This window comes from Vanessa tameamea, chromosome 4 (genome assembly GCF_037043105.1).
Source record: "Vanessa tameamea isolate UH-Manoa-2023 chromosome 4, ilVanTame1 primary haplotype, whole genome shotgun sequence".
NCBI lineage: Eukaryota > Metazoa > Arthropoda > Insecta > Lepidoptera > Nymphalidae > Vanessa > Vanessa tameamea.
This window is the reverse complement of record NC_087312.1, coordinates 10,522,676-10,541,307: the sequence shown is the minus strand read 5'-3', so window position 1 is coordinate 10,541,307 and position 18,632 is coordinate 10,522,676. Positions and strand designations below refer to the sequence as shown.

Sequence of the window (18,632 nt, the reverse complement as noted above, 5' to 3'; positions counted from 1 at the left end):
TTTAAACTAAATTAATAACTGCCTTTTTATAATTGTAAGTCTAAGTTTTCTTTTTATTTTTGAATTATAAGAAAAAAAATCTTCATTGTTATGAACTTTTTAATACAAAGGTACATATTTAAATTGTAAATATAAATTTTAAGGTAAAACAGGATGTGAAATTTAATTTATTTTTAATAAATCAATGTTATATTTTATACTTTCCAAATTCTTTTGCATTTATCGGTTTTTTAAGCCTATGCCCTAGTTATCAGTTTTTTCTGTAATATAATTATTTATATATATAATCTGTGACAGCGTTAATATTTTAGTCTGTTATAGTGACAAAGAGAAACGCCATTTTAATTGTGAAGCGTTGTTGGGCGCTCTGCAACGCGTATTATTTATTAGTAAATTACTACTCATAACAACGCAAAATAATTAATTCACAAATAAAGTATACCATACGTAAGGTCGATGAAATTATGTATAAAAAATAAATGATATAAACATCGTTTACTCTATAAATCCATACGAAAAGTGGAACAGTAATTTATATATAATTTCCAACATGTATGACACGGAGGATGATCAGTATGAAGAGGAAGAAGTCGAAGAAATCTCTTCTGAGCTCTGGCAAGAAGCCTGTTGGATAGTAATCAACGCTTATTTTGATGAAAAAGGCTTGGTTAGGCAGCAGCTAGATAGTTTTGACGAGTTTATTCAAATGTCCGTTCAGCGCATAGTTGAAGATTCACCTCCAATAGAACTTCAAGCTGAAGCTCAACATTCTTCTGGTGAAATTGAAACTCCTCCAAAATATCATTTAAAGTTTGACCAAATTTATCTTTCTAAGCCAACTCATTGGGAAAAAGATGGTGCCCCGTCTCCTATGATGCCTAATGAAGCGCGGTTACGAAATTTAACTTACTCTGCTCCTTTATATGTCGATATTACAAAAACGATTGTTAAAGAAAATGAAGATCCAATTGAAACTCAACATCAAAAAACATTTATTGGCAAAATTCCTATCATGCTAAGGTCAACATACTGTTTGTTAAGCAATTTGACGGATCGTGATTTAACCGAATTAAACGAATGTCCATTAGACCCTGGTGGTTATTTCATAATCAACGGATCTGAGAAAGTTTTAATTGCTCAAGAGAAAATGGCCACCAATACTGTATATGTGTTTAGTATGCAAGGTGGCAAATATGCATATAAAACTGAGATTCGTTCATGTCTTGAACATAGTTCTCGACCAACGTCGACTCTGTGGGTCAATATGATGGCAAGAGGGGGACAAAGTATTAAAAAGTCAGCTATTGGACAAAGAATTGTTGCAATTGTACCATACATTAAACAAGAAATACCAATTATGATTGTGTTTAGAGCTCTCGGTTTTGTTGCTGATAGAGATATTTTGGAACATATAATTTATGATTTTGATGATCCAGAAATGATGGAAATGGTAAAGCCTTCATTAGATGAGGCTTTTGTTATACAAGAACAAAATGTTGCCTTGAGCTTTATTGGTGCTAGAGGTGCTCGACCGGGAGTCACTAAAGAAAGGCGTATTAAATATGCAAGAGAAATTTTGCAAAAAGAAATGTTACCGCATGTTGGAGTTTCAGATTTCTGTGAAACTAAAAAAGCTTATTTCTTAGGGTATATGGTCCACAGACTACTGTTAGCTGCCTTAGGTCGTCGTGAACTTGATGACAGAGATCATTATGGAAATAAAAGACTTGACTTGGCTGGACCGCTATTAGCTTTTCTGTTCAGAGGACTGTTTAAAAATTTATTGAAGGAAGTAAGAATGTATGCACAGAAATTTATTGACAAAGGGAAAGATTTCAATTTGGAATTAGCTATTAAAACAAAAATAATAACCGATGGCCTAAGATATTCCTTGGCCACGGGTAATTGGGGTGATCAAAAGAAGGCTCATCAAGCAAGAGCTGGGGTGTCTCAAGTGTTAAACAGATTAACATTTGCTTCAACCTTATCACATTTACGCCGTGTAAATTCACCTATAGGCCGTGATGGTAAATTAGCAAAGCCTCGTCAATTACATAATACTTTATGGGGCATGATTTGTCCTGCAGAAACACCTGAAGGAGCTGCTGTAGGTTTGGTGAAAAATCTGGCTTTGATGGCCTACATTTCAGTTGGAAGTCAGCCATCCCCAATATTAGAGTTCTTGGAAGAGTGGTCTATGGAGAATTTAGAAGAAATAGCACCATCAGCCATAGCAGATGCAACAAAAATATTTGTAAATGGTTGTTGGGTAGGAATTCACAGAGATCCTGAACAACTCATGGCAACACTACGTAAGCTAAGACGTCAAATGGACATTATAGTCTCAGAAGTCAGTATGATTCGGGATATACGAGACAGAGAAATAAGAATTTACACAGATGCTGGTAGAATTTGTCGACCACTTTTGATTGTGGAAAATGGAGCATTGCTACTCAAGAAGAAACATATTGATCAACTCAAGGAAAGAGATTACAATAATTATGGATGGCAAAATTTAGTTGCAAGTGGTGTTGTAGAGTATATTGATACTTTGGAAGAAGAAACTGTGATGATCGCTATGAGCCCTGATGACCTGGCACAAGTCAAGGAGTATGCATATTGTACAACATATACTCACTGTGAAATTCATCCAGCTATGATTCTAGGTGTTTGTGCCTCTATTATTCCATTTCCCGATCATAATCAAAGTCCTAGAAATACCTATCAAAGTGCTATGGGTAAGCAAGCTATGGGAGTATACATTACAAACTTCCATGTCAGAATGGACACACTTGCTCATGTACTTTATTACCCACACAAACCTTTAGTTACAACAAGATCAATGGAATATCTGCGTTTTAGAGAATTACCCGCTGGAATCAACTCAATAGTTGCTATTTTATGTTACACTGGTTATAATCAAGAGGACAGTGTTATCTTAAACGCTTCAGCTGTAGAAAGAGGCTTCTTCAGATCTGTGTTCTATCGTTCCTACAAAGATTCAGAATCTAAAAGAATTGGCGATCAAGAAGAACAATTTGAAAAACCAACCAGACAAACTTGTCAGGGCATGAGAAATGCTCTTTATGACAAATTAGATGATGATGGTATTATTGCCCCTGGCATAAGAGTATCTGGAGATGATGTTGTTATTGGCAAAACAATAACACTGCCAGAGAATGACGATGAACTGGAGGGTACAACTAAACGCTACAGCAAACGAGATGCTTCGACATTTTTGCGTAATAGTGAAACTGGTATTGTTGATCAAGTTATGCTAACATTAAACAGCGAAGGTTATAAGTTTTGTAAAATTCGTGTACGATCAGTACGTATACCGCAAATAGGCGACAAATTCGCGTCCCGTCACGGGCAAAAGGGAACTTGTGGAATTCAGTATAGACAAGAAGATATGCCATTCACTTGTGAGGGTCTTACTCCCGATATCATAATTAATCCTCACGCTATTCCATCCCGTATGACAATTGGTCACTTGATTGAATGTATTCAAGGGAAAGTATCGTCAAACAAAGGAGAAATTGGCGATGCTACACCATTTAACGACGCCGTAAATGTACAAAAAATTTCATCCTTACTGCAGGAATATGGATATCATTTACGTGGAAATGAAGTTATGTATAACGGTCACACTGGTCGAAAAATTAATGCTCAAGTATTCTTGGGGCCTACTTATTATCAACGTCTCAAACATATGGTTGACGATAAAATTCATTCGAGAGCAAGAGGACCAGTACAAATTTTAGTAAGACAACCTATGGAAGGAAGAGCTCGTGATGGAGGGTTGCGTTTTGGAGAAATGGAACGCGACTGTCAGATTGCGCATGGTGCTGCGCAATTCTTGAGGGAGCGTCTTTTTGAAGTATCCGACCCATATCGCATACACGTTTGCAATTTCTGCGGTCTTATAGCAATAGCAAATTTACGAAACAATACCTTTGAATGTAAAGGATGTAAAAACAAAACCCAGATATCCCAGGTTCGATTACCATATGCTGCTAAATTGTTATTCCAAGAACTAATGTCTATGAATATTGCACCTAGACTTATGGTTGTTAGTTAAGAATAACGATATTATTAAAAATATTCATGTTTTTTTTTTCATATTAGCATAGGATATATTTTTCAAAATAATTAAATTCAAATGAATATTTAAAAGAGTTTTATTTTGTATCACAAACAACAACATTAAATGCAGCTTAAATATAACAATGTTACAAAATGTACACATAATATTTGTACTTAATAATTTAATAAATTATAATATCAAAAATGCGTTCAACACGATTGAGGTAAAAGTTATATTCATAATTATAAACCAATATATATTTATATCATAAATTTAACATTAATAAAATGTTTATATATAACGAAGGATGTTATAACATATAATTCGACTAACATCGTATATAATACAATGTGCAGTCAGATAAAATAAGTGATAAAAGAAAATATAACAATAAAAATTACTTTAATCAGGCAGTTAAATGACAAAACACGATCTTTTAATCGAACTTTTATTCGGAAATAAAAATGTCTAGTCAGACTACAGCTTTAAATATGCAAAAATAAAATTGTAATATAGGACTAGGAAGATACTCAATTAAATTGATATATTATAAACCGTTTTACATTTAGAGAGCGTAGATACTACAAGATTTTTTTATTAAGTACTAATAAATTACTATGTGCAGGTACAAAATACAAATAGTTGTGCTAGAAATATTTGTAAATATTTGTATCTTGAAGAATTCTCGACAATCAATGGATGGATCCCTACATTGTTGCTGTTCCATAAATCCATAGGCACCATTTCTCTAAAGAGGTTTCTAAATATATACCAAATATTATCTATACAAAGCTATTACGAATTATATGTGGCTTGTACATTTATGTTCTGAAGCACATAAACTAGTACGTATTATTGTGAAAAATATTAGAACGGTTTAAATTTTTTGCGATTACACATACATGTTAACATACTCATAAATTAGTAGGTATGGATAACATATACGTGACCGAGTTATTTATCCGTTTCTCGAGTTAAATATGTAAAATTCAAATATTTAAGCACAGGCATTATTCTTAAGGTTCCTAATTACCTTCTTACTGTACAGCTTACGTATTTTATATCCTAAACTATATTTATTCATTTACATGGTCTCTCAAATGGTTACCAAATTTATATCGATTTCTTGGATTTTCTTATTGTTTTCCTTTTTAAAGAACTAAACAAATACCTACAAAGATATATTTTTATCTATCGCATTATTCCTTTTGAAATGATTAATGTGTGTCAACGCTTTTATTTAAGATTTGAAGCTGACATTATACGGACGAACAAGTTATCCAGTTTTTACAACAATATATATAAATATAAAATTATCTCTATATAAATTAATTTGATTATTTTTAAATAAAATGTACAGCTACTATGTTTGTATAAAGATGAATAATATATAAGAAAATATTAAACCTATTTAACAGATATTTTTCGTTGTCAACTATAAGATATAGGAAATAAGTTATAGGAAAAATCCTCCATTTCAATAATTATTTCTACTTCATTTCCTTTCTTTTAATTGATTAAATTATTAATCTCGACATATCGGTAATACGTATCTTCGAACCAATTAAAACCTCAACGCAGATCAGTTCGGAGCTGGTAGTGCTCTTTGTTCTTGACTTTCTTCTTCCTTCGGTCGACTCCATTTTATCATGGTCTCTGGCGATCGATACAAGAATACTAATTTCGCGAATAAGTCTTCTTCTAGGGACAGCTCTAAAGCCTCGCGAACCTGAAACAGATTTTATATTTACTTTTAAGCAATTACTGAAATACCAGGAATTTCAAAACCGTATTGCTCATTGGTCCCTTTGTTGTAGGGCTCTGTATAAGCCAATCAACCAGACACTCATCAGATATTCTGCCGTCAAACAGCAATATTTAGTATTGTTGTGTTCCGGTTTAAAGGATGAGTGAGTCTTGTGCATCTGTAGGCACAAGACATAACTTCATAGCTCCCAAGGTTGGTGGCGCATTGACGATCTTGATTGACGAATGTTTAATATTTTATACAGCGCTAATATCTATGGGCGGTGGTAACCACTTACCATTAGGTGGCCCATTTGCCCGTCAAAATACTTTTACTATAAAACAATAAATGGATGGGGGAATATACTAAAATTCGCCTATTTTGTTACCATACCAAACATGTACAAAAACTGAAAACATTTTGTTTGTCTAAACTAAACGGTTGCCTGAAAACATATACAAACATTGCTGTTTGACTAGTTGTAGTAGAAATGTCTATTTTTTACTGACGATCTATGAAAAAAATAATCTGGTGTATTAAAGTAATTTCAATAGCCCAGGGCGAGTTAAACGGAAAATGGGATTCGCTCGAGTGGACTAAAATTTATAACTTTGTAGGTAACTCTAGAATGCTCTAGAACCCATGCGAATCGTTGAAGAAAATAGTTACTATTTCTAAGATTTCGTTTCTTTTTACTTGACTATACATAACGATTGAATGCAATGGATTTAAAACTAGTGAGGTCGGCCGCAGTCGTACCAGATAGATGTCGAGACACAGCTGCAGCACGCGGTCCACGTTGGGCAGGTCGTCGAACATGATCTTGGTGTAGATGCCCGAGAAGAAGCCGCGCAGCACGCGCGACGCCAGGAACACGAACGTCGTGTACAGCCCGATTATTCTGCAGGGAACCAATTAGAAACAACGCCGACCAAGGTGCAACATATTGAATTTCCATTTAAACTTTCATTTCAATACAATTCAAAGTATTAGGTGAGTTGTATTTATTTTATCCTTACATTAGTCATTTGATCTTTGGTAAAATCATCAAGTATGTGTTATAGATAAGCTGACGATGACCACGCTAAACCTGTTGTACGACTTATTACTTTGATATATTTTTTTCTATACAATAATTAATAACTTAGTATTCCATGATAAAAATGACAACATTGGAAGGAATCGTACTTACCCTCCTCCTGATATAAAATTGAGAGTCTCCGGGAAGAGTTTGTCATTGAAAGTGTACATGACGAGCATATCACAGTTGTTCATCGGAATCGCTGCGAGGTAGTCCTGCCGATGCATTTTAATAATAATTAAGGTTGGATTTAGTTTATGGTAGGGTGTTGCCAGCCCTGATGTATATGTAGCACCGTGCATATTTTACCGCCACACAGTTAAGACTTAATATTGTTCTGGTTTAAAAGAGAGACGGTGTACCTATATGTAGAAGGGACATTTGATCTTAGCTCCTAGCTTAGATTGATGACGATTATGAATATAAAATATTTCATACAAAGTCAATGTCTATGAGTTGCCGTCGGGCTACCATCATCTGCCACATACATAAGTTCATGTAAACAATTTGTTTAAATTCTATAAGTAAGTAGTAAAAGTTAGAATTAAAGTTCGCTGCAGCGATAAATCATATTATAACTTCTATGCAAATTATCAAAACATACAGCGCTAAGATCGCTTATAGTGAATAGTTTTCTCGCGACCAAAACGTCGTAAGCGGAGGGAATTTTATGGCGCTTACTTTTTTCGTTCAATGAAGTGTAACAGTAATATTAGTCTAATATTCAATCGCTTATCGCACATAAATGTCTAGTGCGGAGGACATACGTATCGACGGCCACGAGAGCTACTCACGGACTGCTGGCAGGCCTCCCGCACGCGCCAGTACACGCTGTCCCCCTCGCGCTCGAGGCGCAGCTGCACGTCGCGGTAGAACCGCGCGTCGTCGTGCTCTGCGCGATGTCGTGTTACATGAGACTAATACCAGCGGGGCGGTCATACGCCGACAACCGTATGTTTACACACGCACGAATTACGATTACTATTTAAAAAAGTAATCGTTATCGGTAATTCAATGACCACCTTTTTCTTATTCGATTATGTTTTAGAAGATATAATTCCGTATCGAGTATATAATATTAGTTTAAAGGATTAGCTATACATTTAAAGAATTTGGTTAGTCGATTTAATTACTCACCCGTCCCCGATATCGGGGGCATCAACTGGTAGGCAGGCTTCGTAGTGCCTTTATTGAAGACTTTTAGGAATTTCGGGAAGAGCATCTTCACATTTAGCCTTTAAAATAAATTAGGATATAATTAAAACATAACATTCCGTTAATATCTTGTGATCGCATACGCCCTGGTGACATTGATAAAAAATGGTCTATTGAAAATATAATGTTAAAAAGGGTATATCAAGAGACAAGCGCGCGATAGATTCATCGCGCCATATGACACTAACAAGATATGAGTCTTTGTAATTTAACTGACAGCACATTTATTTAGTTGTATTTTAGGGATTGATTACGATTTTACCAAGTGTCGGGCTTTGCGGTGTCCGCCAGCAGCTTCAGCAACGTCTCCCTCTCGGGGTTGGGCTTCCCGTCAATGTAGGCGTCCAGCGGCACCTCGCGATTGTTGTCTATGGTGGGCGGGTTCTGCGCGTTGTTGCTCGGATGTGTGATGACGTAAGTGAATTTCACCGCAAGCGACGCATCTATAATCGTCAAATTCGTACGTTACTTTTTCCCAAAGGACAAATAAAGTATTGTATTATTAAAGCAAAATCTTGATAGTATAATATAACTTTTCAAAGCACACTACATAGGTTTTAAGTATGGACAAAGACACGTTACTGGAGACGGCCTCCCTCTCGAGGCGGGCGAGCTCGGGCGGTGAGATCTGCCACGTCATGGTGGAGTTGGGGTTGATGGTGACGACGGCCACGTCGTTGTACATGTAGTTGGACAGGAACGTCTGCGCCGTGCGGTCGCGCGCGTACTGGTTGCTCAGCTGCGTGTAGTCCTGCTCCGTGAAGCTGCGGAAGCATTACGAGTCCTTACACGACAGCTTTATCTTATCAATACGGGAAGTATTTAAGTAATGTTAAACGTCTTGAAATATAATACCACGCAAACGTAAACTTACACGTCTATATTATGCGATTGTGCCGACATCTGGTAGACCGGCAGAAATGGTCCGATTCGAATTTTCACCGTGACGTCTGTCGGTGGATTCGGTTGCCCGACCTTTAAAATCATAAAAAAAACATTACAGAAATGATTGTGAAATCAAAAGCTAAGAAATAACTAAGTAATTCAACCTCCCCTATGCTCTCAATATTTCAGTACCACATAACAATGTCCAAACGTTTATGTGTTCATATTTATCAAACTAATGGACACTAAGGGCACGTTTGAAGCGAATAAGTAATGTAATAATTGTCTCACACGAAATATTTTGCAACGATATAGTTTGGTGTAAAAGTAAATAATTTTGAGTATATGGAAAGTCGTTCTTACGGAGTTTCCGAAGGCGAAGAAGACGAGCGGGAACCAGATGATGGCGATGACGAAGGCGAGCACTCCGCCGCCCAGCAGGTACTTGGACGTCGCCGACTTCTTGGCGCCGCGCGGCTGCGGGAACTCGTCCTCCACGTAGCGCGAGCACTGCGCGCCGACACTTACATTCGCACCGGGCCCGCTGCGGCCTCACGCCAGGCGACGTCACGCGGCGGGGCGGAAGACCCCGCTACGTGACGTCACATCCACAACCAGAGACGTGATAGTATAATACAGCTCAATTCTTCACACTAGGGCGAATACTAACCAAAAATCGCAATAACTTTTTAATTACCCGACTGGAGATCTAAACCATGAAACTCAACTGTTAATCAGATGATGTGTTACCTAAAGTAGCCGCTATATCAACAAGTCAGTTTTATAATTAACAATAAAACAAAAAAACAAAGTCATTAACAATATCTAAATCTCCCACCTTCAGTAAGAAAACACTGGCGAATATATCTTCCATTTTGAGCCAGTCCATGAGCGTCATAGATGTGTCCGTCCAGATCCAGTCCATCAGTGTGCGTAACTCGAACAAGAAAGGCACAGCCATAAATCTGTGATTAAATAAATCTTTTATTTGATAACGTAATAAATTGCATCTTTCATATTATTAACAAATCAGAAAATATGATGTCGATAGTACAAACTGTTATAAACATTTTCCTTTGCACGTACAGACTTGCGAGAGTCAAAAGGATCAGTTGTCAGTAAAAATTAAAATTGTTAATAAATCTACAGTCTAAAGAAAGTCAGAAGACAACTCACCCTCTAAAGCAAACCATGTTGAGGAAGTGGTAGGACTTGCAGAGGAAGTTGCCGATGATGCGGCGCGGATACCCGCAGCGGATCTGATACGCGGACAGCAGCAGATACACACACTTCACCATGTACCACATGGGCGGCGGCAACAGAGCGTTGAATGTTCTGGAATTTATAAAACAACATTAAAATATATTTTTTAAAGAAATTGTATATATTTATTGAATAATTTAAAGAGTACATTATGTAATTTAATGACCGTAATAATTAAATCAAACAATTAGTCACTCAGAAGAAAAGACCTCAAGATAAAGATTTAATTACACGTCGTCGTACATTAACTAACCTCTCAGTGATGAAGGGTAAGACGAAGAACATCCAAATGTGCACGCCGATGATGAGTGCGTATTGGAATAATATCTTGCCCAGCATGAACTTGCGGAGGTAGAGCGCGCGGTCTATCACGATCAGACCGAATTGAAGAATTAACATCACCAAAAATGGGATCGGTACTTTGTTCTCTTCCAGATAAGCCTGCACCCCGCCGTCCCCTTGATGAGTCTGAGGATATTATGATCATGTCATATTTTTACATGAATTACTTAATATGTCAGTATCATATGGGAATTAAATTAATCACTCGAAAGGCAACGACGTGCAAAAACGTTTATTTTCGTTACAGTAATTTTGTACATAAGTCACTGTGGTTTCAATTGAATCGCTTTTATAACCGACCGTCGGGAGATTCTTTTAAAATTTTCCAAGGACAAATCGAAGCACGTGTACTCACTCCGAAAGCAGCGAAGCCGAATATAACGACGAGGAAGTTGAAGAAGTCGCAGAGAAACATGTAGGCGTAGATGTCGGCCGTGACGCGCGCGCCCGGCGCCAGCATGCGCTGGAAGAAGTGCCGCGTGGGCGACAGGTAGCGCTTCACGCTGCACCGATGACGCACCGGTGGTTAGCGCCAAGTGTAATGCTCGGTACGCTCTTATACTTTTACTAATACTTTTTATCGGAAAATCTAAACAAATGCGATTCCTAAGTTTTTTTTCAAAATCGATGACCAACTGTTTCAAAATCACATTCAATATTTTTATGCAATATTTAACGCACTACACTGAATTGTTTTTTTATTTTATTAGACTATCTGATCTAGCAAGGACCGACAGTTTACGGGTAATAAGTCAATTTGATCACAAATGTATCAATAATCCACTTATAGCGGAATTCTTTATATTCGTAAACTCAATTTTTCTTGTTAAACATGCTAAACTATGATACGACTATGATACTACTAATGAGATAAAAACTTTAAGACTTCGAGTTCTATACGAATATATCATACTTACGATAACACAATTACTTGAGGATAGTGGCTATATGTATCTTCTAACGTCGTCGCAACAGCAATTATCGGTTCTTGGTCGTCATTGACTCTAGAAATACAATATAAAATGTATAATAAATACTTTCATTTCAAGTTCTTGCTTCAGGAAGCGTAACTATCTCGAATAAGTGATATAATTTTTCCATCAAGTCTCGTAAATATTTTATAAATACTATTTACTTGTAATGATCGTCGTCTATGACTTTAGAGGGACCAGGTTCTTGTTCTATGTCGTGATCTTCCGTTTGTTCAGGTTCTCTTAGTTCTACCGTTTTTTTCGGGGTTTCAGATATATCATTCGTCTCCGTTTCTTCGGGCCTGTATTTGTTATAAATATTATTAAATTAACGTCAATTAAGTCATTATTTTAGGCGACTTAATAAATACTACATTAAAATTCATGTTAAATAACTAACTAAATATGTCAACGACTAAAACTTTCGAGTTTATTAAAAGAGGTACATTTTTACAAAAATAGGTAATAATAATAAAAACCACATCTAAGTCTAATCTACCTACATACTCTATAATCTACCATCATCAAATCTCGGTACAAAAGATAAATTGTCCCGTTAGTTTTTTAATAATACGTTCGCCCTTTTTTATGTATAGAATATTATCGCTATCAACGCTACAGCTGTTGTCACGAGTTAAAATATATGCAAAAATATTTTTATCTGTTTACTGCGCGGTCCAATGAGAATAGTTGCGGACGAAACGGGCGAGCCGAGCGAGTAGTCCGGAGGCGGCGGGAGTGTCGGTGTTGCGGGAGAGGGAGCGCGTGGGAGTCATGGGGGGCGCGGGTGCGGGAGGTGCGGAAGGTGCGGGCGCGGGGGCGGGCGCGAGCGCGGCGGGCGCGCGGCCGGCGCGCGGCCTGGACGCCACTGGCGGCCTCGCACTACTGTCTGCCCGCATATTATATATTTAGGAGTCCACACAGGAGTATTACCAGCGAAGCGTTCCCGAGGAGCGACGGCGTCGAGTAGGAGACCGGCCTCAGTATTTTGACTCGCGTGATCGTTTGGAATAGATGTGATTACGTGATACGAATTATGATGATGCTGAGAGTGCTAATATTTTTTTCTATGTAGCGAGTTTGCACTCGAATGATCCTGCCTTGTTGCATACTATATTTTTTAATTATTTAAATGTTCCCTCTTCGAAATATTAGCGTAGCTATGAATCACGAGATGCACCGTTCGACTTACACATACAGCAGGCAGAATAAGTATTATCACTCACGGGGTCGGCCTTTCGTGCATTTCTAGATACTTCCGACCCACTTCTTCACCGCGACCTTCGACCAACAATTGGGTATCAGAAGGGTTCAAGGGATACTCCATATCCTCTTTTAATTCTACCTCCGGCGTTGATTCCTTCCACAAGCCCAGCGATTTCAACATAAATCTAAAATATAATAGTTAAAGATGGTTTACGGTTTAATTTCAAAGTTTAAGAACACGTTTTATGAAATTTACAAAACAAAAAAAATAAGGAAGTGCAATATAACCGAAATATCATTTTTGTCAAAATCAAAATGAGAATATTCTTCATTCAAATAGACTCATAAAAGCAACGCTAATATTTAACGCTACCCCCACCTGTTCAGAATGTAGATTCTAACGACAAGAACCCGCAAGAAACTCATTAGTTACTTGTTCTCCAATGAATACATGTACATACTTATAAATGTTTAGGGTAAATTAAGAATACATTACCTATGTAAAAATATAATGAGTAGAAGAAGTAGGTCATATAATGCATAGTTGAATTTCCTCTCTATTCCGATAATTCTCGGCGCAGTGAAAGGCATGTTCGCTGGTATAGCTTTTTGGTTCCACGGTAAGATTTCGAATTGGAACATGCTTTTTATTAATACTATGACCTAAAATAAGAGCATATAAATGAAATGCTGGCACGATTAGATATTTATATGTAATAAATAAATAACAGGATAATTAAAATATCTATAGGATTACAATGAAATATCTCACCTCAGTGTATGCAATGAGAGTAACCCAAAAGGTTTTAGTTGGTCGCGGTATGGTCAAAGTTCCCCATAAAAACACCATAAGAGGTAATGGGATGGAAAGAATTGTTGCCGACTGGATCTAAAAAAAAGTATTAATAATAAAGTTATTATTATATATTGTTCGCCTTAAAACCACTTTCAATTAGTGCGCCCAAGCGAACTATCTGTCTGTAGTAACGTCTGTCTTAATTCCACAACTAGTAATTTATTTTATCCATCTCAAGGACTTACTTAATTTTGGCATAGGCTTTTATGTATGTACACATGTATATAATCGCTGTATTCTGCAGGTCAGGTCTAAAGATATGCGTATATTTAGGATATTTACCTGGTTTATGAACACCATAATGTAACAGACGATGTCGGTATGCGCCAACACCGCATACCACAATGCATAAACGAGATGTATTATCGGAGACTTTTCTTGCTTAAACATCGAGTCGTCTTGCTCTTCCAACGTCGTCACATCCTTACTGTAATTTTTAGTTCAAGTTATTTTCATGCAACGTTGGCAGTGTAGACGTGCTTAGAATGAGAAAAAGAAAATTACATCGAATAAAAAACGAAGATTGTGTTTAAGAGAAAAATAAGTATACATTTTTACAACATTAAATAGATAATCAGACACAAGTTAGAGTTTAGATTTATTAATACAAGTATAAAGGTTATCCAAAGGAATATATGTTTTCGAAACATTCACGGACTAATTTATAAATGTTGTGTAGACGGTTATTAGCTAAACATTGCTGTCCTCTTCTTTCTTATTTCAAATAAATGATGAAAAAGAAAGAGAAATCCGTGTTTAACTAAACATCTGCTAAACAAAGTTTATGAACAAGTCAGTTAATTGATAGTACTTACCAAACTCTACCTTTAATTAGAATAAAAACGCCGTGCAGTATCGACATATGTAAACAGTTGATATATGTAGCAAAGCCCATAAAAAGCGACAGACAAAACTTTTTCCTTCAGAACCTCTACTGCTATTAATAACCGTTTCAAAATTTCAATCAATGAAATTAAATAGTGCTAGCAAGATAAACGTGGATCATATGAAACGAGGAACAGTTCAGTCGAGGATCTGTCGGGAGGCACTGAACCTTTCGGTAGTCTGTAAGCTAAAGGCGCTCTCGTGTTCGGAGGTGTCGTCGGAGGACACGCTCGAGGCGACGTCCAGCCCGTCCTCCACGCTGGCCGCCAAGATACGGATCTCCGGGACGCTTAAATCGCTTAACTTACGGCTGGAAACACCCCCATTATATCAATTTTGAACCCCCATTCCGAATCGTGTTGTAATAATATCTAATATTTGTGGTTAATTTATAGATAACAGTTTATTTTTGTTTTTGTAACTATTTATTTATTGTGGCGTCGCTAGTGGGAGCTTCTAGTGGTTAGTGCATATGTAAACTACTATAACTTCAGCTAAATTTAGTTTGTTTAGCACAATCCGCTACCAAACTTATAGTTTAACTTTTAGTAACATTTCTGAACTAATTTCTAAGATTTTCTACTTATGGCTAATTTCTAAAGAAACTATTTATGATATTTGTGCGTGACAGTGCAGATATAGATTAGTACCTACCCTACATCCTCTGGAGGCTGAAGGAGATTGTTGTTTGATCTTTCCATTTCCCTATTAGTAAAGGCAGCATGCAAAAAAGGTCACTAGTCACTACCAGCTACCTAAATACAAGATGGATTTGCAACTACCCTTTAAATACTTAAAAATCTACATTAAATACTTGTACTCTAGAAAATAATACTACCATAACATTTTATGTTTAGTAAATGATTTTACGCAATATAAATACAGCCGATATACAATATATAGCCGACCAAACGAGTACTTAAAAGCATTCTAACTTCCACCCTTACAGAAGTTTTCACTTATTTAAATAAACATTAATAAAAGTATGAAACTCACTGATGCAACAGCGTTTCGGGTAGCGGCTCCCAAATCATCTGTGAACCTTCTCGTCGACCGATACCGAAACCTTCCTTCTCCTGAAAATAATAAATACATTATTAAACCTTTTATTTAAAAGACCATTACGTTGTATTGATTGATTTACTATATGTCAGACCTTGAGCCTCTTTTTTTCAACAGATAATGTACGCGACACGTATCTGTAATCTCGCGAATACTTCATCAGGTGACGCGTCAAGGATACAAGTATACTAGATATAAAGGCTGTAGCGGTGTCTAAGAATCCCTTTAATTTATCAATGAACGACTCCGATTCTGGAAAGAATATACTATATTGTTAACGAATAGAGGAGAACTATAGAAAGTAGAGAAGCATATCAGTAATACATTAAATTATCTGTTAGTAAAAATATATTAAACAAAACTACAAATTACCTGGTTGCGGTGCGAAATCCTCTAATTCTGATGATGGTCCGGGCCGATCATGCTCTGATACCTTTACATCCACGTCGGCTTCCCGTACAGCCTCTGACCGAGGTGTAGTTGTCCGACCCTAAGAAGATAATAACAAAATATTAGTATTCTATAACGCACAAAATGATTAGAAATAATAATACGTACAAAGACATAACTGAAACAAGAAACAAAATTAAATAAAAAATATTATATAATATATTCTTCATAATAATTGCTTATAAATAAAAAAACAGTGCATAAAGCCAAAAACACAAAATACAAAAGCTCCAAAACATGCACAACAATGCTTTTACCCACCAATCAGAGCTTTGATGCTGAAATTAAATATCTATATGCCTAATAATTCATAAATTTACCATTAGATACTACACAAAATATATATTACAACAATAAAAATAGTGTATAAAAAAATTTTGCTAAGAAAACACTAACTACATTTAATACTCTAATAATTAATATCAATAGTGAAAAAACAGCTAATTGATGAAATTTTGAAATTTAATTGATAAAATTACAAGGAATATCGAGAATTGTTTAAAAGTTACACATCAGCTTCGATTTGATGAAAACCAGAACTGCACTGTTATTAATATAATATTTTAAAAAATCCATTAAAACTACCTTGAATTCTAAAAAAAAAATAAACGATTCGAGAACGTCTCATCCCTAAACTCAAACTATTGTTGTATTTTGCAAACATTCAGGTTTTTACCTTTGCATACTTTATCGGTTCCGTTATTACTTTTAATAGCATTAAACCATAATATGTTCGACATTAAATTACTCATCTCAATTATTATTAATATTTTCAATATTTTATCTCTACGCAATGTGATACGCTAAAAATAACACCACACCCACAGTGGTAGTGGTGCCCGGCAGTCGCTGTCCGTGCGTATAGTCACCTGGCGCGGATAGGAGAAGGGGAAGGTGAGCGAGGAGGCGCGCGTGCGCACGGCGGGCGCGGACGCGCGGCGCAGCGACACGGCGCGGCGGACGTCCGTCTTGATGGCCGTCGACACCAGCTGCCACACACACCCTCTCCGTACACGTGCACCGCGATTCTCGATATCTCTCGTCTTATTGTGTCGCTTTTACATCTTTATTGTGTATGTTTAAAAAAGCATCTTCCTTTGAAACGACAAGTTCTATCGAGAAACGAGGTGTGCGTGTTCACCTTGTGCAAAGCTTGTTAGTCACCATAAGCTGCCCGGGGTACGATTTGAAACATATGTTCATGTAATTTTAAATAATAATTTGTTAATCGCGACATAGCTACAACTAGGGGTACTAATCGTTCTCATTGCGTGCATGACGAAACCTCACGATACACTTTCCTTCGTGCAAAAGAAAACTAAAAAATGACTCAATCCCATACCATACTCCGAGTACATTACAATCACTTTATTACATCACAATGAAAATCCCGTGCAACCTTTATCTATGTCCCACGACAATCCTTATAAAAATGCACCAAAAGCAAATTTGAATTCGTATTAACTTACCTTCCCGAAACCCATAGTTTTCGGTGCTTCTTCGTCTGAACTGGACTCATCGTCTTTCAAATGTACATCAGTATCGTCAAACTCATCAAACATGTAGTAGTCTCCGGAACGCACCGCTGTATAGAGATGAGGTATTTAATATGAATGTGTACATTAAAAAAGTACAATACTAATTAGCATGCACTGTACAACATTTATAAGAAAATAAATTACTGTATTTGATAGAAATTAATTGAGACTTAATTTTGAATGTAAAAAAAATACCGACTTTAAACAAAAGTTTTTATTAATCGCAGCAGCTTTATTTACTCTTCTTTTAACTATATTTACGATTACCGAAAATAAAGAAATGACGCACTGTAGATTTATTAATAAATCAGTTTGAAGTCGGTAATTTTACAAATACCTTTATCCAATATTTACATCTTGCATGCAAAACATCTAAATTGTTGAATTTGAAGTACATACTCAAAGATTTATAAAACAAAACTTATAAAAAGTATATATATCAATGAATAGATATAAATGTAACATAAAAATATTTTTATAGTGAGTTAATAAAACAAAAATACCAAGCAAATGCATGCAACCCATGCAGCCCATGCAAACATTTAAGTGATGATAATCATGATAAATGCAAATCAGAGCCAGAAAACCAAGTCGTGGAAAAGCGCACTTCACGTCGTTTTGCAAACATAGCGGTATACTATTTACATATTTTACAAAACCGAAAATATTTTCATGACAAAAGAACCTAAGAGACAGTCACCGTCGCAATACAGCCTAAATACCATTATCGAAAAGCAACAGCTGTTAGTATTAGAATGACAAAGGTTAGTCGGGACTCTTCACGCAACATTACCCTTCTGATGGCTGGCGGGCGGCTTAAACGGAGGTCTCACGCGTGCTACAAAGAAAGGCATAACTCAACACCATTCTCACACCACAATTAAGCAACTGATGTTCGGCAATCAGATTTCAAGAAGACAAAAATATGTTTCCATATTGTTAGGCATTTATTCACTCGTTCAGAGACAAAAGTTAAACACTAAAGCGCGTTTACAAATATTAGTTTATCTTTGTTTTGTCGTTCAAGTCAGGGACGTGTAAATC

The 18,632-nt window shown here is 36.4% G+C and overlaps 2 protein-coding genes across 2 annotated transcripts in view; one reads left to right on the top strand and one right to left on the bottom strand.

Annotated features, from left to right (window-relative positions):
• The first annotated feature begins 371 nt into the window (after nucleotides 1–371).
• Nucleotides 372–4,167, top strand: Polr2b (RNA polymerase II subunit B). Its single transcript, XM_026632479.2, has one exon. It carries the CDS (start codon nucleotides 551–553, stop codon nucleotides 4,079–4,081), a length of 3,531 nt encoding a protein of 1,176 aa, XP_026488264.1. The 5' UTR covers nucleotides 372–550; the 3' UTR covers nucleotides 4,082–4,167.
• Nucleotides 4,166–18,632, bottom strand: part of Piezo (piezo) — a 45,905-nt gene continuing 31,438 nt past the window's right edge. The window contains exons 29-54 of the mRNA XM_064220187.1: nucleotides 18,382–18,426; nucleotides 17,520–17,635; nucleotides 16,920–17,039; nucleotides 15,973–16,090; nucleotides 15,695–15,852; nucleotides 15,535–15,614; nucleotides 14,708–14,848; nucleotides 13,936–14,080; nucleotides 13,570–13,686; nucleotides 13,294–13,460; nucleotides 12,818–12,982; nucleotides 11,756–11,893; nucleotides 11,538–11,624; nucleotides 10,976–11,123; nucleotides 10,532–10,746; nucleotides 10,192–10,350; nucleotides 9,854–9,980; nucleotides 9,379–9,525; nucleotides 9,005–9,105; nucleotides 8,713–8,894; nucleotides 8,393–8,573; nucleotides 8,053–8,150; nucleotides 7,710–7,807; nucleotides 7,027–7,130; nucleotides 6,594–6,735; nucleotides 4,166–5,816 (exon numbers count right to left, since the gene is read on the bottom strand). Coding sequence (XP_064076257.1) covers nucleotides 5,670–5,816; nucleotides 6,594–6,735; nucleotides 7,027–7,130; nucleotides 7,710–7,807; nucleotides 8,053–8,150; nucleotides 8,393–8,573; nucleotides 8,713–8,894; nucleotides 9,005–9,105; nucleotides 9,379–9,525; nucleotides 9,854–9,980; nucleotides 10,192–10,350; nucleotides 10,532–10,746; nucleotides 10,976–11,123; nucleotides 11,538–11,624; nucleotides 11,756–11,893; nucleotides 12,818–12,982; nucleotides 13,294–13,460; nucleotides 13,570–13,686; nucleotides 13,936–14,080; nucleotides 14,708–14,848; nucleotides 15,535–15,614; nucleotides 15,695–15,852; nucleotides 15,973–16,090; nucleotides 16,920–17,039; nucleotides 17,520–17,635; nucleotides 18,382–18,426 — 3,446 coding nt within the window. The 3' untranslated portion in view covers nucleotides 4,166–5,669. The remainder of the gene's footprint in view (nucleotides 5,817–6,593; nucleotides 6,736–7,026; nucleotides 7,131–7,709; nucleotides 7,808–8,052; nucleotides 8,151–8,392; nucleotides 8,574–8,712; nucleotides 8,895–9,004; nucleotides 9,106–9,378; nucleotides 9,526–9,853; nucleotides 9,981–10,191; nucleotides 10,351–10,531; nucleotides 10,747–10,975; nucleotides 11,124–11,537; nucleotides 11,625–11,755; nucleotides 11,894–12,817; nucleotides 12,983–13,293; nucleotides 13,461–13,569; nucleotides 13,687–13,935; nucleotides 14,081–14,707; nucleotides 14,849–15,534; nucleotides 15,615–15,694; nucleotides 15,853–15,972; nucleotides 16,091–16,919; nucleotides 17,040–17,519; nucleotides 17,636–18,381; nucleotides 18,427–18,632) is intronic.

What these genes read in the sequence shown, in the direction of transcription:
- Polr2b (XM_026632479.2), top strand. Translation starts at nt 551, where the DNA reads ATGTATGACACGGAGGATGATCAGTATGAAGAGGAAGAAGTCGAAGAA.